This window comes from Haliaeetus albicilla, chromosome 6, assembly GCF_947461875.1.
Source record: "Haliaeetus albicilla chromosome 6, bHalAlb1.1, whole genome shotgun sequence".
Taxonomy (NCBI): Eukaryota; Metazoa; Chordata; class Aves; order Accipitriformes; family Accipitridae; genus Haliaeetus; species Haliaeetus albicilla.
The window spans coordinates 44,510,104-44,535,316 of record NC_091488.1 but is presented as its reverse complement, the minus strand read 5'-3'; the positions used below and the strand labels follow the sequence as shown (position 1 = coordinate 44,535,316).

General features: G+C 42.3%; 1 protein-coding gene across 2 annotated transcripts in view; it reads left to right on the top strand.

The window, feature by feature from the left end:
• The first annotated feature begins 952 nt into the window (after window positions 1-952).
• Window positions 953-25,213, top strand: part of GSK3B (glycogen synthase kinase 3 beta) — a 149,397-nt gene continuing 125,136 nt past the window's right edge. Inside the window, exon 1 of one of the 2 annotated variants that reach the window (XM_069785853.1) lies at window positions 953-2,324. In XM_069785853.1, coding sequence (XP_069641954.1) covers window positions 2,237-2,324 — 88 coding nt within the window. In that variant the 5' untranslated portion in view covers window positions 953-2,236. The remainder of the gene's footprint in view (window positions 2,325-25,213) is intronic. The other variant, XM_069785854.1, reaches the window with a different exon arrangement.

Sequence of the window (25,213 nt, the reverse complement as noted above, 5' to 3'; positions counted from 1 at the left end):
TACCGTCCCTTCACATGCCACCTTTGCCACTTCCAGCATACCGCTGCCGTGTTTTTTTTTTAACAAGCCACCTCACCGCGCTGCTACCCTTTTCCCCACAGCCGCCCCATTTTGCCCGCCGACCACACCGCAGGCCTGCGGATGACACCGCAGCATCGCTGTCCTTCACGGCCCGACGAGGGACGGAGGGCGAGCTCCCACCACCTCAGCCCCTGAGGGTTTGAGGCACCAACCGGGCGATTTCGGGGTTTTAACTTTCGCGCCCCTCCCTCGGCTCGGCGCTGCCCAAGCGGCCTTCCCTTACGGGCAAGGACCGGGCGGTGGAATCCCGGTGGGACAGGAGGCCTCGGAGGGCAGGCAGGGCCTGAGGCGGGGGGCGGCCGCCTCCCCTCAGGCGCGAAGGGCGGGCCCGAGGGCACAGGGCGGCGGCCGCCGCCCTGTGCCCTCGGGCCCGCCCTTCGCGCCGGACTGAGCATGCGCGCTCCCCCTCCCCCCGGCCCCGCCCATGCGCGCCCGGTGAGGTCATAAAGGTGAGCGGACGCTGCCCGCGTCCCCGGGCTTCGGGATTGGTCCGCGAGCTGAGAGCCGGGTTGACGTCTTCGGGCCGCCTCATCGCCGCCAGCCAATGGGAGCGCTCGGCCGGGGAAGCCAATGGCAGCCCGCGTCGGCTCTCCGCCTCGGGCTGCGGCTTGAAACCGTCCCAGGGCTGTGTGACAGAGGCAGCGCGCCCCTCGATTGGCTGTCGCGCTTCGGCTCTCTTCGGGCTGGCCCGGCAATAGCCGGAAGAGGGAGCTCCTTCCTATTGGCTCCCCGACCGCGCTGCTAGGGCGGCGGCAGCGTTTTCCGATTGGTTCTCGGTTTCGCTTCGGGGAGACTCGGCTGCGCCCGCGATTGGTTACGACCCGTAACAGGCATTTCCGTAGCGACCTCGGGATTGGTCCCGAGGAGGCTCGGATGTTTCCGTAAGGGCCTCGGGCTGGGGGCTAGCGAGTGCGTCGGGCTCTTCGGCTGGGTATTCACAGAAGGTGCTTAGGGCCGTTCCGCAGCGTAGGGCGGCGACGGGTATAGGCGGCTGCGCGGCTTTGGCGCACACACAGAGCGCAGCAGCAGGAGCCCGGCACGCAGCGGAGGCAGCAGCGGGGACAAAGGGACTGACGGCAGAAACGGGGAGGGGGGCCCGGCGGGAGGCGGCCGGCGCCGGGCGGGAGCGGCGGGAGGCTTCAACCGGGCGGGCGAGTCCCATGCCCCTTGGACGCCCGGGGAAGCAGCAGCAGCAGCAGCAACAGCGACAATCGCCGCCGCCAGCGCTCTGAAGCCGGCTGAGGAGGAGCCGGGGAGCCGCCGCCGTCGTCATGGCCTGCGCCGCCGCCGCCGGCCGTCGCCCGCAGTGCAGCGTCCCCAGCCTGAGCCGCCGCCAGCTGCCCCTGCGGGCGCAATGAGGAGCCGCGCCGGAGCCGCCGCCTCAGCGCCGCACTGAGAAGCCTTAGCGAGGGAGCGAGCGAGGCCGCCCGGGCCGCCTCACCCCTACTCCGCCCGCCGCGGATCCCGCCGCCCCTGCCGGATCGCCTTGCGAGCGGCCGCATCACCTCCTGTCGGCGGATCCGGGAGCCCCGAGATCCCTCCGCCGCGGAAAAAAAATAGTCCCGTTCCCTGCCGCCTCCCTCAGAGGCGAGGGGGAAGGCGAAGAGAGGGGAGGGGGAAGGAGGAGGAGGAAGAAAAAGAGGAAAAAAAAAGAAAAAAGGGGAGAGGGAGGGGGAACGAAAAAGAGAGAGGACCCCGGCGACGGGATCGGAGGAGCCGGGCCGTGAGCCTCCGCCCCATGTGACTGGCGCCCAGGGTGGGGGCAGCGAGGCCTAGCAAACCCCCCTCGCTCGGGGCCGGCAGCGGGAGCGGCGCCGGGGGGGCTGCGGACTGGGCGGAGGCGGCTCTCGGACCCACCGGCGCTGCCGGGAAGGATGGTTTTGTGAGGAACGGGCGGCGTGAGGAGGAGGAGGAGGAAGGAGCAGCCGCCGCCGCCGCCGCCGGCGGGCGAAGAGCGCGACAGAGACCGAGAGGGGAGGGGGCTTCCCCGGGGGGGGGAAGGGGGGGTCCCGGCGTTTCATGTGGCGCGTCCCGCCCGTCTCCTCCAGCTGAGCGAGCGAGGGAGCGGCAGGCGGGCCCGCCGAGCCGCCGGGGCGAGGCGAAGGGGGAAGGCAGGAAAAGAGAGGTGATCGGGGCAGAGCAGGAGCGGGAGACCATGTCCGGGCGGCCCAGGACCACCTCCTTCGCGGAGAGCTGCAAGCCGGTGCAGCAGCCCTCGGCCTTCGGCAGCATGAAAGTTAGCCGTGAGTATCCTGCCGCCCCTGTCCGTCTGTCTGTCTGGTTCTGGCGGGGTCCGTGTCCCCCCCCCCCCCCCAACCCTTTGCCTTCCCTTCGGAGGTGAAGCGGCCGAGCGGGCGGCCCCGGCCCCGGCTGAGGCAGCTCCCTTTCTCCCCCCCCCCCATTAACCTTGAATAGGCGCACGCCGCCGCTTCGTTTGGGGCCTGTTGGGCAAAAAAATGCCGGTTGGTTTGTCCTCTCCCTTAGCCTCTGATCGCTGCCAGCGTTGTAAGCGGCCTCTGGCTAATTAAAAAGCCTTTTTTTGTTTGTTTTGTTTGGGGTTTTTTTGTCCCGTCCCCCCCCCTTGTGAAGCGGATTGGGAGCTCCCGTAGCCTGTATTTCCTTTTTATTTCCTCCTCGAAAGGAGGAAACGAATTGCGGGCACGCAGGTACGGCCGTGACATTCACGTTCATTATGTGTTTTTAAGCACTCCTGGCTCTGAAGGAGAGAGCTTGGAAGATTTTTTTCCATGCACCCGTAGATCGGGTGTGAGCACCTTTTAGTCCAGCCCATTAAAAAAAAAAAAAAAGGAGGGGGAGGGGAGCTTACAAAAGGTGTCTCTCCAATATCCTCCAGGCTCTGGTAAAATGCTCAATAGAGGGGATAAGAAAATGATTATTTTGACATGTGAGCCTATGGAGTAGTTATTTCAAGCTCGGCATGCCTTTTCCAGTTTTCTGATCAGAGGAATATTTTTAAGAATGAGGCCTGTGCTTTATTCTGCAGAGGCATGTTGGAGATCGTGTTTAATACGTGCCCATCCTTCGTATTCTAGCTTGTGGGATTAGCTGGTTTATGTGAATTAAAAATATGTATTAAATCTGAACAAATGTACAGTGCGAATGGAAAAAGGCCCTGTTCTGAGTCGCTGAGATTGGCTATGTGTTTATAGTACAGCATTTCTTAACTCCTGATTTGCATATGTTCATATTAACAGCTAAATTGTTCTTCCAGATTCATATCAATAGCGTAGTTTTCAGCGATATTTTCCTTTTCTTACGGAAATGCGGGGTGGCATCTTTATGGGACCAGGAATGCTTGATATGCATTACCATTCAATTGATCTATTTGATACTTGCGTATAGCCACACCTGACATGGCTCTGTGTGTGCATGCATGCATATATCACGTTGTTTTATGCATTTCGTGCCAAAGCGCTATAAGATTGTGAGCTTTTTCACAGATCAGAAATTCTGACGTTTTTCTGCACTGAAATGTCTTCCACTGCGGTTGAAGCCTTGAAGAGAGCATTTGACTCAGGGTCTGTAGTCTACCTTGTATCTGCATGATCAACGTGCCTGCAGCACTTCAAAAAACACGGGTGCAGTTAACCCCTATTAGCAGTATAAGAGCGTATGTTTGATCAGGTCCAGCATTAGCATTTATTAAGGATTCTTGATCTGCATGGAGAAAAACTGTGGGTGACTCCATTTTAATTTATTGATTTACTTTATGTGCCTGTGGAATAGGAAGCAGGTCTTGTTGATCAGTATTTCTGCAGGTGGCTGTCTAAACCAAGCAGGACCTAGACCTGTCAACTACATTTGTCTTTTTCGAGCTCTACAGCTTGATTCTTGAAAGGTCATTGATGCTCCTTTCCCGTTTATTTGAGGTCACAGACTAGACAGATGCTTGCCTGTGAAGAGGGTGCTAACTGATGCAGACCAACAAGTTTGCAAATATGATTCAATCCCAAGTGTATAACACTGAGGGAGAGACAAAGGCCGTAGCATAAAGCACACGCACTTGTGATAACCCCCACAGTCGCTCTAGTCATGTGCTCCTGGTCCTTCTGCTGTCTGGAAAAAAATGTCAGAACAAAGCAAGAGAACCACATATAAGGACTCTGTGGGGAAATGCAGTTTATATTTTCAGTTAATCTATCCATGTAAGACAGCCCAGGAAGTTAACTTTTTTTTTGCTTTGTAAGAGAGAAAAATTCCTGGGTGTCAAAAAGGGTTATATTTTTCTGGTTCTCATGAGTTTTGTTAGCATATTATGGCATGATGTAGCAAGTTATCTATTACCAGTGTTGAGAGCTTGGGGGGAAAAAAATCACTTGTGTCTTGAACAGAGTTTGCTCTGCTCTTTCATTTTGCTATGTATTTGCAGTCTGGTACTTAGTTACATTTTGAGCCCTTTTGAGAGAAAGCTGGGACAAAAGAGTCCTTGTGAAGTAGGTGAAAACTGATGGATTGGTATCTTCTGAGTCTCTTGGACATCTTTAGTACCTCTGTCTTGGTGCGGGTCTTTTCCGAGTCATCAGGGAGCAAAACCTGACTTGTTTGATGTCAACCTTTTTGCTTTTATTTGTAAGCCTGGAGTAGTGGTGAAATTAAATTATGAAGTCACTCTTGCTGTGGTGTCTCTGCAGCTATTGCTGTTCCTGGCTGAGCACTGCAACTGTTATCTAGGAAGGGTGGATCCAAGCAATGAGGAAAGGATTGATAAAGTAGTAGAGGAGGGCTCGCTGATCCTTGTGTTACCTGGGAGGAGCAGTACTAGAACTGTACGGTGATTGCTCTTCTCCCCAAGCTATATGGGGGAGAAGGAGTGAGCAAGGATTTTTCATCTCTTCCCTGTGTAATTTATTAGGCTTAATTTATGAGACTTTGTTCTCAGAAGTAGGTAAGAAAGTCTGAGCCTTGAATGAAAGGATGGGAGATTACCAACAGCTACTCCTCTGGCTGTTGGGAAAGATGACTTCTCATGCGTGCTGCTCTCATTGCTCTGTAATAGATGTTACAAGGGTTTTAACATCTCTGCAAGAGTAGGAACCCTGTGGTCTTCTTATATCTCTTTCAAGCCATACCAGCATCAAGAGTACCTTCTGAAATCTGACTGTTTTTTCTTCCTCTATTTATATGTTGGTGGTTTTGAAATCACTCCACCATTTTTTCCACCCCACTGTATGGATTTCTGCATTGAAGTAATTCTCAAGTAGGTTATTCTTTGTGCAGCTCTGTATTGCTGGGTTTGTAGGCTTTCCCTGCGCAAAAAAAAAAGTGTGTGTTCTCCTTGTGTTGAGCCTGTCCCTCAACGGGAGGGAGCTGAGCTTCCAGTTCTCCACTTGCTGATACTATCAACCTGCTAGTTATAGTATAAGAGAAGACGTATGAGCTTGAAGCTTTCTTTTGTTCTTCACCTAGTTGTTCTTGCATTGCTTCCAAATGTACATTGTTTCCCAAATGGGACAAAAATAATCCTGAAATATAAAGGGTATTCATGTAACACATGACCAAAAATATCTGTATAAAAATAGAAGTCTTGAAGTTTGCAGTTTGAGAATTTTTGTCTAATGACTGTGGAATTGATTTTTTTTTTTTTTTTTTTTTTAATTTCTTCCCTGAGCTTCTGGAAAATAAGTGTTTCAAGCAACACCAACTCGTTGTAGACAGCCCTACTTATTGTAACTGGAGCCAATTATCTTGTTGGTCTGCAGTAAATAATGTCGTGGCTAACGCTTGCCATGAAGAGTTTTTTGCTCCATGTGTGAGTGTCGTGGCTCTGTAATTGGTTATGCAGAATTTGTTAGCTTGGAGGGCGAGGAAGGCAATTTTATTTGCTTTAGCTAATTCTAATGTTGTACACATACTCTTGGTTGCAAAATCTAAAGGACAATCTTGTAATAATTCATTTTGGACTCTCTGGAAGAATGTTACAATGGTGCCAAACTTGGGTTTTGTTGAAGTTTTTATTTTCTTCTTAGAGTCACTGTTTTTTGTACTGTATAATCTCCTGAAAGCACAATAGCTTGGTAAACCTATCTTGCTGTGTACTGTTCACACATGGTACTACTGCTGGCATTTGAGCATGATGCATCTTTCATTGGCGTAATGGCTCTTTAAAAAGTGGTTCATGAAGGAGTAAAGTCTGGGAGTTTGTTGCTCTGTTAGTAGCCACTCCACAAGCCAGGACATAAAAGTGACTGCTTTTTGGGTAGCATGTGGTGTCTAGGTGACAGTTTAATTTAATACTGTGTGATGTCCAGGTAGGTGTGTAGGAAGGGCCTTGGAAAAGAGCACCCTGGTCAACTTCAGGGAGAAGGAATGAGTGGGGCTGTTGAAACTGGCAAAATGATGGAGATAAGGCCACCTTCTGTTTCTCAACCCAGTTAGGGTAGGGCCCTCTCTATTGCTTTGATAGCAGTTTCTGCCTAATTGGTTTCTGAAACTGGAAGCCGCCCATCCTGCTCTCCTTGCTGGAGAGAGGAAGATCACTCCCTTCCAGAAGCCTGCTGAGCGTTATGTGTCTGGCTGTCGCTGATCCTAGCCCTGTCCAGCTTTCTGACTGCTGCTGGGTGAACAGCTTTCCTCATGCCTAAACTTGAAAAAAAAATTGCACTAACGGGGTCAGCTAATGACCACATGCGCTACAGTGAAAAGTGCCTCATGCTATAGTGCCCCAAAGTCATGCCTTGCAGTCTGAAAAGGAATAAAACAGCTGTCTGCTGTACTTAATTCTAACACTGCCAAACTATTTTCTCTGTATTCATGTCATTAGGAATAGTTTAGCAGAAAAATAACTAGTGAAAAAGTGAGGCCTGCCAATGGAACCTGTCAAATGACAATTTGACTAATTATTCTGCTGTGTCCCCCACGTCTTACTTCTGTGGGTTGGTGGTTTAGTTGTTCTTTTTCTTGTAAGACCTATTGGGGTTTATCCTGAAGCTTTTCTTCTCATTGTGTTTCTGTTCTGCGTGTTTCTTCTTCTCTAAACAGCTTCCTGGAGGTGATCCCCTGCTGTATTATCACTCGATTCGCCTTTTGTATTTCTTAGCCATATTTTAACCAACTATTTAAAAAGCTGTGGAAACCCATATGGCTTATGGAGTATGTTCCTTGCCTGTACGCATCCCGGCTCTGGAAGTTGTTGTATCACTTCATCCGTTGACTTGATAGGGCCTTGTAGGTGTCACAAAGCAGTGGTGGTGTATGTATTCTGGTCTTTTTCTTGGGGGATAAGAAAAGAAGTAGTTCTTTGGCATATATTGCTGAACATGACCCCACAGGCTGAAGGGTTTCCCTCTACTGCCCCAAGAGCTGTTTAATGTTGATGAGTTATATCTTTAAGTGCTATTTTAGATAAAACATAAAGGATTTTTCCAATATTGGTGTCCAGTTGACTTATTGCAGGTCTTCGTAATGATACAAATCTGTGGGATATTGGCTATTGCTGTTCCCTCGCCCCATGCTCTTTCTTGAACTGGATGGGTGAGTGATGTGAAGAATATTCTGAAAGCTTATAGGATGTCTGTATCTGCAAAAAGCCTGCAGTTAAAGCTTTGTGCTGTGACCAGCTCTAGCATTTTCTGAATTTAATTAATGCTAAACCCCTTAGTTATTTGAACACATCAGCTAATGTGCAAGGTGGTTGGGGTCTTTTTGTTTTGAATGACTTGATGAGTCCCATTTTAAATTGGAAGGTCTGTTAGCTTTGAGTTTCCAGAAATTTCTGTAGACTTAAGACTTGAACATTTTTCTGGAGTTCTCTTCCTTTTGTTTTTGTTAATTTTTTTTTTTTTAATTTCTACTCTGAGGACTTTCAGTCACCCATAGCTAGTGTGGGAAGTGCTAAAGTGGCTGTCTCCTGCAGAAGCTCTATGGCTGCTGGAGTTACTTGGCTGCTTTCTGAATTTAATGAGCATCAGCCCAGTGCAGCCTTGAAAGACGAACAAAACTTTTAAATTCAAGCAGCTATGAAAAGGAGCTGATTGAAAGTTCAAATGCCTTGCAAAACAGCTCTCTTCATTTTTCTTTGACCCAAGTCCATATAGAATCCAAAATTTTGTCTTGTCAGCACTTCCTTCAGTAAGCTGCACAAATAGGTGTTCTTTTATTTATGTATGTTGAAAATATATGCTAATTACAGCTTTTACAATGTGGCAAGAAAAGATACTCCCTCAGACATAAAGGCTCAAACCCATAGAGTACTGTACAGGTCAAACTCCCTCTCTTTAGGTGCAAAACCAGGAACTCCCTTGGCACTTCTCATCTGATGGAGATTGTTGCTGAAATGCTGCATACTGCCATTGGGGAAGACCTAAGTTTGGAGGCATGATGGTCTGTGCCACTTTATACTTTTTAATTTATTTAAAGTGTAGTTGTATATTGAGTGCATTGCAACAATCTGGTCTTAAGATGAGAAGGGCGTGAGACATGGTAGCAAGATACACCTTTGTGAGAAATAGCTACAACATCATAGCCATGCTCAAACAAGATGTTCATGGTCAGCGCTGCTGTGTCTTGTTAAACAGAAGCCTGAAATAAAGCTCTACCCAAAGCTTTTGCAAACTAGATTTGGATAACCACTATAGGTAGAAGTGCTTTCATCAAATCTTCAGAATCCCTCCCGCTCCCATTGGTAGCGGCTTACCATGCTGTAGAGAGGGCGTCAGGTATCTAGGTGTAGTCCGTGAGACGGTGCATGTTTGACTCAATCCTATGTTCTCACAGTGCTGCTGCGTGATGTTCTGTCTGTGCAGTAGGAGAGGTGAGGTGATTTCAACAGAAATCCATGTTGGAGACCTTACTGAAAGCATTTCTATATCACCCTCTGAGGGCTGTCAAAAATGTGGATGCCCAGAAGTCATACTGATGTGCCTCTAAAAGAAGTGGACAGTAATTTTTCTTGTATGATCAGTGCTATCAAAGAATCTTTTCATTAGGTGCTCTTGCCACAGATGACTTGTCTGTTGTTCAGAAAAGGAAATAAAAGCAAAGCAGTTCATTCTGTACTTTTATCTCTTGCAGACGGGAAGTAGATCTAAGCATTTAAGGTAATTTGTTTTCTTGCCTAGTCTGTCTTATAATGGAAGAAAGCAAAGTGGTAAGATAGCTTGTCGATGTCAAGCACTGAGGGCTTTTTTTTTTTTTTTTTTTTTTTTTTTTTAAACAAAAGCCATAGAGCAACAGCTCCTTCTGAAGGGATAGCACCAGTCCTTGCCAAAGACTATTGCCACTTCTCCATAGCAGTGGACCCAGTATTTTCTGGCTTAGCCTCATCAGCTGAGGGGCTGTTAAATTAGTATCAGTACCACTGTTTCCTGCACATGGAGTTGACTAGTGAGTTGACATTAACTGGGCAAAAATGAGTTGCCAAGTATCTTCCACGTGATTAATTTCTTGGTGATTTGCAAGGTTTCTGCGTTAGTAATGCGGAGTCAATTTAGCTGAATGAATAGCGCTGTGGGGTTGCAGAGGGCCTTGGTGCCTGCCATAGGAAATTCACTTTAGCTTGCTTGTAAGTAAGAACTTACAGCTAAGAAAAGTACGGTTTCATAATTTTGTAATAGGTCTGAATAAGGCTGAGCGCCTCTTGTTTTGTGGGTTATAATGACCAATGTAGTCATGTTGAAAGTAGTGAATGACTGTTATGCTGGTATTACGATAAGGTTGAGTTGAATTATTAGAGATAGCTGCTAGTATTTTTCCTTTGTTTAGGTAGTATCTGTTGATTTTATTTTTGAGTCTGGAAAGTATCTCTTAAACATAATGTATCACAGGAATGTGTAGTGGTATAGTTACGTTGCTCGACATGTCTCTTCAGGCAGTTGGGTGGATTTGAAGAAACCTGTTAGTAGTCCAAGTGCCTGACAGTAGATGATCATAAAGAGAGATGTGCTGATCAGAAGAGAAAGGGAAGATGTTCCTGATTGATACCACTGGATAAGTAATGCTGTAGAGGGTATATGGAATTTAGGGATACTGTGCTGCTGTGCATGCATGAAGGTAAGTGTTTGAGTGTAGCGGCAAAAGTTGCCACAGGCTTTTGGATCAGAGCACTTAGAAGGAGAGAAGTTGGGTGTTGGCTCTGAAGTTATAACCAGAAGGGAAGCAGCAGCTGAATTTTTCCAACCAAGGCAGACTTCTTACAGCCACAACTGTAGCACATAGTCTGTTTTGACTTTTTTAGTAGGAATATAATTCTTGTCGGCTACAAGCCCTGTAGTTCAAAGTAGTATCTTTTGCCAGGAATGCAGGCAATTGTTTAATTTTCAGACAGGCCAAGAATATGTCTTGCAGAAAGATAAACTAAAATGTGACTGTTTCTGCAAAGAAGAATTTCTTGATTCACACCCTGCTGCGAACAGTTACATAGAACCTATATTATTACTTGTATCCCATCTCTCATGTGCTTCATTTAAGTATCTATAAAAAAAAAAGTGACACAATGAATTGAACCTGTATGAGTGGGTTTCCTTGAGGGAGGAAGGGGACACAAATTTGTCAGCCTAAATAAACAGAATATTTGGTTGTTGGCCAAGTAAACATGAATCATTTGGCACAGATATGTATCCCCATGAATGAAGCCATAAATCAATTTCCCCATATTTGTGGGAGGTTGAGTATCAGCATCAGAAAGAACGTTTTATGCCTTGCTGAGAGAAGAAAAACTTTCTTGCAATACTTTTTGCAGGTGAGTTTTTCTTTATATATACAATTGCTCAATTGTAACCTAAAGAAATGGAAAATAATGTTGTCCTTGGGAAGATAGTATCTGTTGTCTATTTCACTTCTAATCTTGCAATCTTACTTGTGATTGTAGGTACTGGCTTGGGAGCCATGGGTATGTATAGTGTAATGCAGTGTAGTAGTTGCAAGTTAACGTTTTTTTCTGCGTACCTTGAGAATAGAGAAACCTAACTAATCAAATTTCAGTTTTAGAGACTTTGAAATGGGTTTACAAAAATCGTTAATTTTGGATTACATGTTTTAGTAACCACAACGGACTACAGAGTTGATTTGAGTCTTGGGGAAATGCTTTGAAGGCCCATGGAAAACTAGGTGGTTTTTTTCTGTTTGTCTGGTTTTGTTTTCTAGTGCATCAACCAGTGAATGTACTAGAGACAAAAGCATGAGGTTTGTGCAGAGTGGGAGAACTTTACTATTCCAGAAATGTTGGACCCAAACTTCAGATGATACTTGTCCGTGGGAGGGCAGAGAGCGGTTTGACTGCCACTCCTAGAAGGGAAGGTACTGGCATTTTTAGATTGAGCTCGACTTTGAGCTTGCTCTTCCTTGATCAGTGCAGTAGGCATGAGTTAGTTTGGGGTTGCGTATAGATTTTTTTTTTTTTTAATATGCAAGTGACATGGGCATGGCAGTTGAGTATATTTGTTGGACTCTTCACATGTCTGGATATGAAGTTCGCCAGCAAATTCTCTGAATGACATTCAATCGGAATGTGTTTTAGAAATGTAGTAGGCTTCGTAGGGTAGTGAATAGTACCAAATCTGCAAGTCTCTTCTATTTCATGACAGGCTCAACTTCAATGGACCGAAGCTTCTCTTTGTCTGGAGTTACTGGCTTTCGGTGTCCATGGAAGCTGACAAGGGCATTGCTGGGATTTGTGACAGCAAAAGAATGGCGGCTGTTTTCCCAGGTGGCACATTTGAAATGCCTGTGGGATTTTGCAGACAGGTATAGATATTCATGAGGCAACAAACAACATTTTCTGTGTAGTGTCAACACTTTGGCTTTATGTAATAGCCTGTGAAGGCTTTGCTTTAGAGCTTCTGCTTTAAAGCCTTTACAGACTGCTTTAAAATGTTCTGCCAAATCTGGGTTGACTAATTACATTTCTGCAGACCAAACTTGGGAGTAATGTTTTAATACTTGAACAATAATTGTTTTGTCAGAAATAGCGAACCTGTTTCTCATTTGACTTCACATGATACGTTCTGTGACTTGGTAATGTCCTATCCCACTAGCATTAACATTTAATTTTGATGCTGCTCGGGGAGCTCTGAAAGAAGCTACATTGCGACCTAATGTGCTGTCTTCTATCACTCTAAATGCCTTTTTCCCTTTGAGTGTTGTGACTATGGGAGACTTTTCTCCTGGTTGCAGATTTTGCACTTAGGTTGTCAGCAAGCCAATTGTTAAAAGAACATACTGGTAAGGTAGGAAATGGGATTTCTGACTTTTAAATTGTCGAGATTTTTGTGTGTATGTGGCTATAAAATTGAGTATTTTTAAAACTCACAGGAGGTTAGTTTTCAGGTAAGGACATGGTTGCTATATGACTTCAAAATAAGACTTTATTTTCATTCAGTGAGTTTGAAAGTTTTTGGTATAGGGGGAGGCTTGGGACACACTTAAAAGTTTTGCAAGTATTTGCAGCACTATTTAGTGAACCTGTAACAATACCCATGGATTTTTCAGGATATTATTGCAAAAGCAAAAAACCCAAACACCGAAACCCCCAAACCAATTGTAACCTTACACCTGTAAGTACACCTGTAGTAGGTGTGCGTCTGTCTATTTTTAAGGAAACTGTGGTCTATCTGTCACTTTTTTTGACTAGCTGATTCAAGCATTGCATTGAACCATTCTTACTGTAGTACAAAAGTTCATATTTACTTTCCAAGCTGCTCATGGTATTCTTGTTTTGAGTATCTGGGAAGACTGGTAGCATGTAGGTTTTAACTTGCTCATTTTGGCTGTTCACGCTTACCGTGCAGCCTAGTGTCTTCTGTACTGTGGTGCTTTCACCTTTCCCAGCATTCTTGTGTACTGCTGTGCTTCCAGTGAAGTCCCCAAGTCGTGGTGCACCGGGCTTTGCTGGTGTATGGATTCATCTGCGGAGGTGCGCAGCCCTCACCTAGTACTTTGCACGTATGCCTTGAGTCTGGGTGAATGGAGTAAGCAATTCTGGCAGGGGGAGAAAAAAAGGCTAGTAGGACTGACATCTCTGTCTGCTGTGCTAGTATGCCAAATGTTTTTCTGGGGAATATGAGGAAGAAGTGTATGAAAAATGTATCGGTAGTCCATTAAATTGTGAAACGGATGCAGGGTGTTTATGCAGTAAGGAGAACAAAGTGTCGATGCCGAGGACTAGACTTTCTAGATGACTGCTGTACATAGGCTATTACATTTTTGCTTTGAGACTATAGATACAATTTGTTATGACTCTAATATATTTGAAAGACCTGTTATTTCTAAGTATAGTAGAGAACAAAGGCAAGTATTTCTAAAAATTCAGATAATGCCCCAGATTTTGTCAGGAAAAATAGTTAATAAAGGGGTGGGGAATTTGTCTGCAGATGAAGAGGAATAATGAGCTTTCATCTGACACTGAAGAGAGCAGATGTTACTGAACTCCTGGAGATTTGTTTGTTGAAATCCCTTGAATTGCTCTGGGCATCTCGTGTGCTGTTTTACTTTGATTTCTCATTCTGTCTGTATTGATATGAAACCCACTCATACTTAAAAAACATGCAGCGAATCAGGTAGTGATTATTTGACCACTGTTTCTTACCACTTTCTTCAACCCTACTGTATGGAATTATTCTGTGTGTGGAATCAGCTCTACCATATTTAGTAGCAGTTTTTGTGCTTGCATGGAAAGTAAGTCATTAAACCTTAAATATACAACTACCTTATAGTACCCTTCCCCCATTTTTAAATGAAAGTACAAAGACCTAATGCAATAATACTAGCATTCTACCAGATCTGTAAATTACATATGAAATGTTCTGCTTTGTAAAATGTATCTCTTTGGATGTCCTGAGATAGACTATATAATGTATAACTCTTTAAATGGTGTGAAAAATGGAGCTGAACTGTAGTAACATATTGGAAGTTGGTCGGTCCGACTAGAGAGTTGGCACTGCTACTGAAAGTTCAAGAGTGTGTTTTCTTCTGTAGCATGCAGGAAGGTAGACTGGTGCAGTTATGAATCACTTTTGCTTCATCTTGGCATAGTATTAAGAAAAAAAATATTCCTTTGTGCTACTAGAAGAGAAATAGCTGAAATCCTCTAGAAGATATTTGAAACTGCCCTTTTAAAGAATACAGTACTCTTCAGATTCTTACGAAGTGACCCACCCCGTGGCTGTTCTTTGAAGAAAAGGATATGTAGACCACATAACTGAAACCTCTTAAAAGGAGATCTGCCATGGAACGTGCTGGTAAATGGAGTCAATTGTGTAGCATGAAAGTGCTTGTTTAAAAACACATCATCCACTTAAAACTTCAAATGTGTACTTTTATGGAATACTGTTAATTTTTGCCTACAGTAATTCAGTCACAGCATCATTTTCATTTTTTTGGCTTTGCGCAGCTGAGAGCTCTTTGTTTCCGTAAACTGATGTTGGACATGGGCAACAAGATGCAGTGCTGGAGAACGATGTAATTTATTGTTGGGTAAAGCTACTGAATGTGCTTAAAATATATGGCATACGTGTATATATAATTCAAGGCATATATGTGTATGCATACCTCCTGTTAACTGCTGTGGTGTTATTCTTTGGGTGCTTACTTATGGCTGCTCTCAAAGACAGGAAAGTGGATTAGGCAATGCCTTGATCTGACCCAGTGTGTCTGTCCTTACAAATGAAATGTCTTTATATTATTTGTGCTCACTTTCACACTGTTAACTATTTTATATATCCTGGCAGAAACTCAGGCTTTTGTTTGTCTAAGAAGGGTCTGCAGCCATTATAAAATAAATGTTCCTTTGAAGTTAGTCAGGACCCATAGTCAAAACTAGAAGGATGGGTCAAGGGGGTTCTGCAGAGTTTTCTTAAGTGTAGTAGTAAGTTTTTTGCAGCTGATCTGAGTAAAATTTCTAGACTTGCCGATTGCATTCTCTTCAGAGGCACTCCAAGGACTAAAGAGCATGTCTTCAAAATGATCTTGACAGAGCAGTGGTACCTAAGTAGGATGAAATTTAACAGAGGTAGATGTACTCTGTTAGTCTTCAGTAAGACTTGGCTGTGCGGATAACAGGGTGGGATATAACCGGGAGGGCAGGAGATCTGCAGAGAAGAATCTCGAGTTAGGTGTTTGCACAGTGGCCATGAATCAATTGATGTTGCAGAACTAGCAAATTTTTTACTGGATGTATTAACAGGAATGTCATGTAAAATACATGAAGTTAGCCTTCTTGCTTCTTGGCATGCTAATAAGCCTATGTTAAAATGCAGCAGCTAGTTTTGGTATTGTACTGGGGGAAGAATGTTGCAGGCAAAGGGGAACGGTCAGAGATCTAGAAGATGTGCTCTAAGGGAAAGCTGAAAGCACTTTGGATGATTTCTTTTAGAGGAGACTGAAGGGAGATTTCTTTTGATAATGTTCTCTAAACACATTAAAGGCACTTGGAAAGAAAAGACTAAGCTGTTGTCTTCTCCCCTGGAGATGAAACAATTTGTGGGCTTAAACTGCAGCAAACATGCTTTAAGTTAGTTGAGTCAACTTCTAAGAAAAACGGGAGTGCTAGAATAGTTTAGGAAGGCTGTCAGATTTCCAGTAGTGGCAGTTTCAAAAATGAAGAAGTTTGCCAGGTAGTTTATATATAGAAGTTTGGAGAGGTTTTAATTAAGACAGCCTGTGGTCCCTTACGGTATTATTTTCTGTCATTCCAGTTATTTCTGCATGGTCCTGGGATGAATTTCAGTTATAGTGCACTGATCCTGTTCCTTTTCCCCTTGGGATGAAGTAGCCTTGTGCTGCTGGCAGTTACTGGATGTGAAGATGAGGATCTGTGAAACTGGCCACAGCTTCAACACTTAAAGGCTAGATAGATTATCTTAGAGGGGTTAGCTTCAGTCTGGGAATTTAGCGTATGCAATGGCTTGTCCTAGCCTTGGCATGTAGCTCAAAGTTTGAAAGAATCATAGGATAGTTTGGGTTGGAAGGGACCTTTAATGGTCATCTAGTCCAACCCCCCTGCAGTGAGCAGGGACATCTTCAATTCAATCAGGTTGCTCAGAGCCTGGTCCAACCTGACCTTGAATGTTTCCAGGGATGGGACATCTACCACCTCTCTGAGCAACCTGTGCCAGTGTTTCACCACCCTCTTGGTAAAAAAGTATTCCTCTTATCTAGTCTGGAAGAACTTAGCGTTTGAGTTTAGGTAAATGTACTGTATTTGGAAAAGCTTAGTATGGTTGGGGAGTCTGTATTTTTAGTTAGAGGTTTAAATCAGCTCTGAATTTTGTTTTTTTGACGTAAGTGCTGTTCAGATGAAAGCTTGCTCTAGTTTGGTAGTCCTGTACTGCAGTTCAGAACTGCAGACATTCTGTGGGGGATCTCTAGAGCTTACTTCATGTGGGTCCTGAGAAGAACAATGCTTTCCTTCAATTTTTGATCCTGTGGTTCTTACTCAACACAAAAAAATGTAGAGCAAGTGAAGAACTGCTCAGAGCTTCAAGCATAGAGCAGGACCATATTGCAGAGGCTGTGTAAGTACCAAGCTTATGATAGAGGGTGTCTGCCCAAAAGAACTTACGGTATAAGTAAATTATTTTGATGTAAAATGCTAGTGCATGAAGAATATTCATCCCTTAATACATAACTGTCTATTCACAGTAGTCACTTTAGTTTTTACTTAATAAATGGGCAAGTGTCTGAAGATTGTGTGTAGAAACCAGATGTTGCATAGAATATGAGCCAAAGAAGAAAATAAATTATTGGTCTTGTACATCTATGGAGTATAGATAGATACATTCTTTACATTTTATTAGTGCTCTGGTGCAAAGGTCAAAGATTTGATGTGGACCTTGAAAATCAAAGAATTGCCTTTTGTCACTTTATTGCCTAATTTTTTTAGGGATTTTAATTGACTTACGCCTAGCTTTTTGATATACAAATAAGAGGGATGTGTGAAACTGTAAAGTCTAGAGCTCTCACGTGAGAAACTATAAAGATACTTTAGAGCAAAAATGATTATCTGTACTGGTACGTGGTTTCCCATTTGGTGTGGAAACTTTGACTACAACTCAGCAAATACTTCTTTTTCTGTGCTTCTCAAAGCTACAGTCTTACTTAGTGTACAGGTGAGGTTACTGTGGAAGGCTGGAATCCTGAACTACTGTTAATATAACTTCTTTTAAAATTATAATTTGGTTTTGTAAAATTCTGTTGATGGCTTGCTTCCATCTTCCAAGTAATTTTGAATATGTGAAACAGATGTCAAATTAAATTTTTTTCCTTCTAATCTGCTCAAATGAGAGAGAAGAAATGATAACGCTGAACCTTATGCCAGAATCCTACTAAGGTACAGTAACAGTCCAGAATGCCTTTTATTTTCTCCCTTTTAAATCTTTGGCCGGTGAAAGGATTAGACGATTAGTGGTAAGAGGCTCTTGCTGGAGACTGTTGTACTTCATTTCTAGGCAGCGCTTTGCTTAAGGCTGTGCTTAATGCGTGCTCTGACTTTGACATGCACAAAATAGTCCATCTTTTAGATGGCTTAGACGGTTGGGACATACAGTTCTTTTTTTGTCTGCAGCTGTCATCATCTGAATGATGGAAGAGTTTACAACTTAGGTGTTGTTGAAAACTTGTTCCTCTTCCCTGTTGATAGCTGTGAGAGACTGGGGAGCTTTTGTTGACATTCTTCAGCTTCAGTGCTGTGACAGTGACAAGAAGTCAAGAGAATAACCTGGCATCAGAAATGGCTGCTAGGAAAGAAGCAAGGTAGAGCCTAACCAAGTGCTCTTTTTGGCTTATTGAAATCATTCAGATTAATGGAGTTTTCTGAAAATGGATAAAGCTTTAAAATAAATAACAAACAAAAAATACTCTTTCTTCAGTGAGCTTGTTTTTAAGAGTTCAGGATGCATTAGATGAGTATGAGACAGTTGGTACGTTAACTGAAGTTGTAAGTTAATGTAGTTGTTATTGAAGTAACTTTCTCATGGAGAAGAAAAATTGGAGAGGAGTACTCGCTCCTTCTCTTCCATATTTGTCAAAATATTAGTAACTTCTCTTCACATATAAAGACTCTTCTGATTTAAATTGTCACATCTCACTTTCTTGCTCCTTTTCCTTTGTTGTGGTCAGTATTTGTGCTTGAAACTGCATGGAGCCAGAGCTCTTGAATGGAGTTATCTCTGGGAAATGTTGTGGGTTTTGTTTGTAGTGACAGAGTTTAGCTGATGTTACATTTGCAGGATTTTTTTTGTGGGTTTCAGTTTTATGCAAATATGTTTTACAAATATAAAAATCCTTTTTGAGGGAAAAGAGCAAGTGGAATGGCAAACTTTAAAATGGGTCTGGTTTAAAGAACGCAGTGGTGCATCTTTGGATTAAAAAAGAAAGCCATGATAATTTGAAGTTTCAGATCCTATTAATGTCTTAAATATGTTTTTTTAAATGTTTCACAACTTTTTTGATAATAGCTTTTGGAGCTCTTCAGAGGTGGTGGTAGAAGCATATGCAAATGGACTAAGTTTCCAGTTTTGGACTAAAATTGATGTGGAGATCAGTGGATCCAGCTGGGAATTTTTTAATTAAGCATCTTAATTAAGTCATGCGGTGTACCCGAAAGCACTGCTTGGTTATAGGGTAGAAGAACCAATGCCTTGACTGTGAGTGAAGCAGAAATACTTCGCTGTACCACCCTTCAAACTCCTGCCAGTGAGAAGAGAAGATGAAGTCAAAGTTGCTCAAGAAAAGCTGAGTAACAGCAGTAAAACTTGCACCAAAATAAGAAGAGTGTATCTTGCCTTTTCTATTCTTAAACACTTTAACGCAGGACAGATTCTTACTTTGACTAATACGAGAGTACAGTCATGTACAGGAATACTTCAGTGGCCATGAATATAGGTGTCTTAGAGACAGCATGCTATAACGTGGAGAGCTCATATGTTGAAAGCCTATCATTTGGAAACGTGCAAGCACAAGGTTTTGCACAAGGATGTCAGTATGACGGGGACGTACAAACGATAAAGGTGTAAATGTGGTAAGAGATTCTGTGTAGTGTACTCCAGTGGAGACAGGTAAATGAGCGGAGTCATAGTTGCTGCTGCTGAGGCTGCATGTGGAGTACTGCGTGCCTGCTGCTTGGGCTCCACAAAAGGGGAATTGAGTCTGAAGCATGAGCCAGCATTATCAGGGGAAAGGCAAACTGGGAAGTGAAACTGATGATATTTGTCTTAACTTTAGCAGAATAGTCAGAGAGGATGTTGATTGTATTTTTTTTCTTGGTAAATACTTTGAGGGCAGAGTGAGCAAACATTAGTTTAATTATTGCTTTTACTTCCCTTAAGTACAATGCCTGTGTAAAAACAAGGGCACTGAAGTTATAAAATGATGTATTTTCTGTCATTAAAATCTCTACTTTCTGTTCTCCCCACCCCCAAAAAAAGAGATTTTTAGAATATCTTTCCTCAAGAAAAGGTAAGCGCCTTAAAGACTTACCTTAATTGAGCACACGCTGAGGGCTATACAATATAGTTTCCTTCAGTAGGAAGAAGTTGGACTTGGGGACCTAAGAGATCCTTTTCGTTTTTCTGCTTATTATAAGATATATACAAGAAATTAAAGCTGAGAAGCTTTCATGATTTTAAACCACTACCAACAAAACCCTGAAAAAAAACTTCAGCCATGCTGAGGGGAACATTCTGGCATACATGGAGGCATCCTTTGTTGTGGCTTGAAGAGAAAGCCTTGGTTGCTCTTGTTAAAGAACAGTTGTGTGCCTTCCTCCAGACCACTAAAGTGGCTGGAATAAAGCTAAAATGAATAAATAGAAACATCCTAATTTAGTTGTTCACGAATGTGTATGGAATGTTTCTTTGTGGCTAGTAGTAACTAGAACAGCCATGTAGCTTTATCAGATGTTGAGTTGTCCTGACTTGCATTGGGTTTAGGAACTTTCTATACCAGCAGACTTGTTTTCCAGTTTCTCTCCTGCTTAAGGTTTGGGACTAGTACAAAAAAGCATTTTGTCTATACGATAACATCAACTTTTTTCCTGAGTGTTTTCTGTGAGGAGAAAAGAAGTAAAAGAAACTCTACCCTCTATTGAATTTGTCTGGTTTGTCCAAGTCTTTTACCGTTCCTTAAGGCATGAGTATTTGTTGTTGTTGCCTCTAGCATATTAGGAATGCTCACAGACTAGGGGAGTCCTAGTTTTAAATTCCATTTTAAAGTCCATAACTACCAATGTTCTGGTTGTAATCCAAGTTCAGGGACTGAATGAGTATTATGCAATGTACTATGTCTCACTTGAAGTTTAAATTGCTTTTAGCTGTCACCATTTGTGCAGCCTGGTTTGAAGTTGGATTATTTGACATTCAGAGGGGAGTTCGATGTAGTATCGGACAAGAGAGAATGTACTAGCCAGTACTGCATGTTAGGATGTAGTGGAAACCAAGTTGATTTGAAAATACTGTAGACAGCCTTACCTTCTGAAGTTTAAGGTACAGTTAAATTTCTGTGCAGTTCTTGAGAGGAATGGGGTTATACTGTTAGAATGTTCTTCTGTAAGCCATCAGTGTGACAGCTTGGATATTTAAATCCAGTGTTTACAGTATTTATGTATAAATTCAATGTATTGGAGAAGAATGTGGGATAACTACTTAAAAGTCATACTTAGTTGCATTTTTTTGTTGTTGGTTTGTTTGGGTTTTTTTGTAGGAAGAAAGTACATGTCAGGTTTTGTGCAGAAGATCCTTAACAAAATTGCAAGCCTTATAATGAAGGCAGCTGGATAAATTCACTTGAGTTCTATTTTAAGTGCAATTTTACTTCTCCATCCAATTTTCTCTTCCATTTGTTAATTTGTTTTATTTTAATAAATTTTTTACATACCTCTTTTTGCTTTTAGTGAAACCACTGTATTTTAGGTGTGGAGAGAAGAGTTCTCTCTCTGATCTTCTTGACTCCTTTTCTCAAAGGATTTTGTGAAGAAAAAGAATTGAAAACAACATTGGTTTTGGTCAGAGTGCCACACCTATTTCCACTTACTGTTCTCAAGTCCCTGACCTACTAACAGCAAAAGCTTTTCTTGAAAGCTTTTTATTTCAAGACCTTAGACAAAAATCTTAGAGAAGTTAAGACCGTTAGTGTTGAATGTGGTTTGAATGTGAAAATTTGTTTTCTAATACTTGGGCAAGCGAGGAGGTTCGCTATCATGTATGCCCAAATAAGCTCAGAAAAACTTCATTTTGGCAGGGAGTTAAATCTAATCAAGTAGTGAACATCAGTACAGTTTGTCCTGTTTCCAAGCATAGGTAGCCTTGATGAGCTTTTATTTGGATCATGACTTTCTAAACTTTTCTTTATTTCAAGTCCTGTTGGACTTTGATAAAAGTGCATGCACAAGTATCTGCTTATCATAGTTTGTTTATTTTTAATGTACTGTTGATGTGTGTTGGGTGTTTTGTTTTTTGTTTTGTTTTGTTTTTAAGTATTTTGTTCTTCTCCCTGTTGACTCTCCTGCCATGGTTCTTCTGCACTGAACATTTTGGCTAAACTCTTGGGTTTTGGTATTGCGTTTACTTTCTCTTTTCCCCTCTCCAAGTGACATTTCTTAAATGGATAAGCACAGCTTTAAAGGAATCATTACAGGGAATTTTCTTTTTGTTGCTGTTATGTTCCTTCAGTAACGCGGAGTTTATTGTCCTTGTACAGTTGAGCCTTGTGCCTCAACCAGTATGGTGACAGTGTTGCTTGTTACTGAAACGAGTCATGCTTCTGATTCTACAGGATGCTACCAGATAAACAGCATTGGGAAGGCCTACTATCAGCAAGCTGGACTTTTTGCTGAAGATGTGTATGTCTGTGCCATGAAAATAACATGCTTTCTTGTTCCTATCAAGTAGTCCAGAGTGTGCGTGCACTTTGTTTGTAGCAGATAAAAAGAAGTTGTGATAGGTAAAAATGAAGTACCAGTTTAATATGCTCTTTGAGGGCGTTTCTCCTGCTCTTGGTTATTGTGAAGGTTTAATGCAGCAGGCAGTGAAATTTAATTGTATTTACGAAGTAACTGCTTGGTCATTTGGAGTAGCTTCCTCACGGGTTGGTAGCTCGATGACTTCAGGGTTTAGAAGAAGCATGTTCAAGTCTTGGCACAACCCTGCAACAACTTCTTGAAAGCCTGGCAAGTCATGTCTTCTGGCTATGAGGTGTCAGCCTCTTCCAGTGCTGTCACATACACAGAGTTTATAACCGGATATAAACAGGCTTGAACTTCTAAACCCTGGCTTAAAGTCTTCTTTGTTTGTTGTGGTTTTTAATTTTTTTCGTGAAACCATAATATTTAGCCTTTTTGATGTAGAACCATCTGGTTTTGAACTCAAGTATGAGTTAGTTCACCAAACCTGCAGGTGGAATCTGAGGTGCTGAGACATGTAAGTTGCTGCATATAAGGGTGATGTTCCACCTTGTAGTGAGGCCATAAAATAACCACAGTTAAAACGAAGGTGTAAAATGTTGCCTGTGAATTTTGCATGTGGGCAACCATGGCTCTCCTTGGTTTCCTCTAACCGCTAGCGCGTTTCCTGCTGGTGGGTCGAGAAAGAAGAACTGAGGTCATTTTACCTGTATCTGTCTTGAACGTGTGGATTCAAATTAAATGTTCATCTACCCTCTAGGAATGGAAATATGTATTTTGGCCTAATTTTTTGGTAATATGCTTTGCCCTTTATTTGCTAACAAACTGGGCTCTCGATATGATTTTTATGTAAAAAATCGTAGTTAAATATAAACTGTAGTATTATTGGTTGATATTTTAAAATATAAAATATTAGATAAACACTTGATTTTTTGGAATGATTTGCAATAAGAACTATCTGCTTTAACTTGGTTGGAAACAGAACAGAGCACATGAACCGTATGTCCTTCTACCTGCAGATCTTGGCTTTCATATTTCTCCGTGTGCGTTCAAACTCTTCTGTTTTGCCTCCGTACTTCCCCTAGTACACACCCGAGTTAGTTGTTATTTTTGGCTGTGATCCAGGGCTCAGAATTTATTGTTTTGCAGAAAAACAACATTTTTCTACATAATTCCTTGAAACACAATGTGGCTACCCTCCATTGTTCTGAATGTGAAGCTGATACTGTACTTAAATAAAAATGCCTACTTTCAAAATGTCCCATTTTCTTCTTGTCCCAAAAGAAGTACAGTTAGATTGCCATCACATGCTACATGTTGGTCCTTGGCGTTCTTCTTCATGGTAGACTTAAATTTACCGGGGAAAACAGTCATTTTGAAAGTCAATAATTATCTATGGAGTCCCTTATAAAGAGTTTTTTTTATTTGAAATGTTGATGTGTAAAATGATGGCCATAATTACTGCTCTGAGGGTGTGAAGGGTTTCAGGTCTTTCAGTGTAACTAGCAAAGAACACAAGTATATTTGAACTTTATAAACTGTCTTAAAAAGCCAAGGTAGTTGGGATCTCTGGCTTTTATAGGATATTAGGCTTTTTCAGGGCTCTCGGAGGACTCTTCTGCTTTCATATGTATAATATATCCACTTAGAAATTCTCAGAACACACAGTGTGCTTAGGGAAAGCCACTGTTAATTTGTTGAGGCAACACTAGTTTGTTTACACAGCAGAGTGGTTGAATCCTTGCTTTAATAGTAAAAATTCGGCTATATACTTAGCTTAAATGTGTGGAATAACAAATGTTGTTTCTCTAAACTTTAAAAATATCTTCAGTATATTTAGTTTGTCCTTAGGAGGCTTTATTCCAGCAATAAACATGGTGAGTTTGTTGTGTTTGGAATATTGAAATAATGACCCACTTAATTTTCTACTATGGAAAGAGTTGTGAAAGTATGTATTGCTTTTTAAGAGTTGTTTCTTGCATTATGGTAACAGTTCTAAAGATGTTGCCTCTGGAGTTGTCAGAGTATTGCACAGTTTTCTTTGAGCATCTGTATGGCAACCTATATAGCAAATCTAATGGTTGATAAAATCTTGACTTTCATTCAAATTTCTGCGTTGTTGACTTGCTGTCTCATGATTTAGTTCTCTGTATGTGGAAGACTTGAGGTCAAAAGAAGTTAAAATACTTAACCTTTCTTCAGAGAGTTGTCCTATAGCATGATGAGTCTTTAATGCAAAACTTAGTTTTCATCTCTAGGGTTGCTGTACAGTAGCTGCAAGCCTTCAGATGACACTTGAGTCAAATGTGTTGCTTGCTGCCGTGGAGCTGGTGGGAAAGTGCTCTCTTTTGGCTGAAGTTAGTGTTACTGCGCTGTGGTAGTACATGTTTTGAGGCTGAAAGTAGAGTTTATGAAAGCTGGAAGCTGTGTAGACAGCAAACACCTTATACATACGTAGTGGAAAGTTTTCTTTTGAAGAGGCTCTCATCTCCTGAATTTTTTCATATAAATGTGCTTTACTCAAGCAGTGACAATGTTATTTCATTTTGGTCAAGCCCTGCTCCAGGCAGGGGAAAAGTAGTTGGACTTGAAGATGTTTAGTCCAATCTAGTTGTTCCTGAATTTGGGTCACTAGATTGTTTGATTTGTGGTTGGCAGAGCACTGTACACTGGGGAGGCTGCAGCTCTAGCAAACTTCTGCATGGTTAATAATATTTTGCTTTGTGGTGATGGTGGGAACCACTATCCAGTCTCTTGCCTGAGTTTGTGGTAAAATCACCTTGTGGTAGTATAATAGCTTCTTACATATTCTAGCTTAGTTTCATTTTATAGATGGGGAGCATTGGAGTTTTCAGCTTCCCTGCCTGAGCATGTACCTTTCTGATGAGCAAAAGACAGCAAGGTTTTCTGAGATGCTGTGTTTTCTGCTGCACTTTGTCTTTTCATGCCATGTAGTGTGCATTTTTATATTGGCTTTATATAAATGGTGTAACAAAGATGTGGGGTGTATATATCTTATTCCAACTCCAAGGCGTACTGAAGTTGTTACAGTGGTCATATTTAGAATTAAAAAGATTAGGTGATAGTCTTTTTTTTTTCCTGCTTTGACTTAAAACTGCAATATGTTGGGTAAAACTGCATTGTTATTTAAAAGCAGGTGTGGGTTACTTTTTTGGTTTATAATAACTTTTTTTCCTCCATCTGTTCACATGTGCTTCTATAAAACAGAAGATGCAATTTTACCAACTTTTGGGATGTTGAGGTTCCAAGTCCCTTTTTTATTAC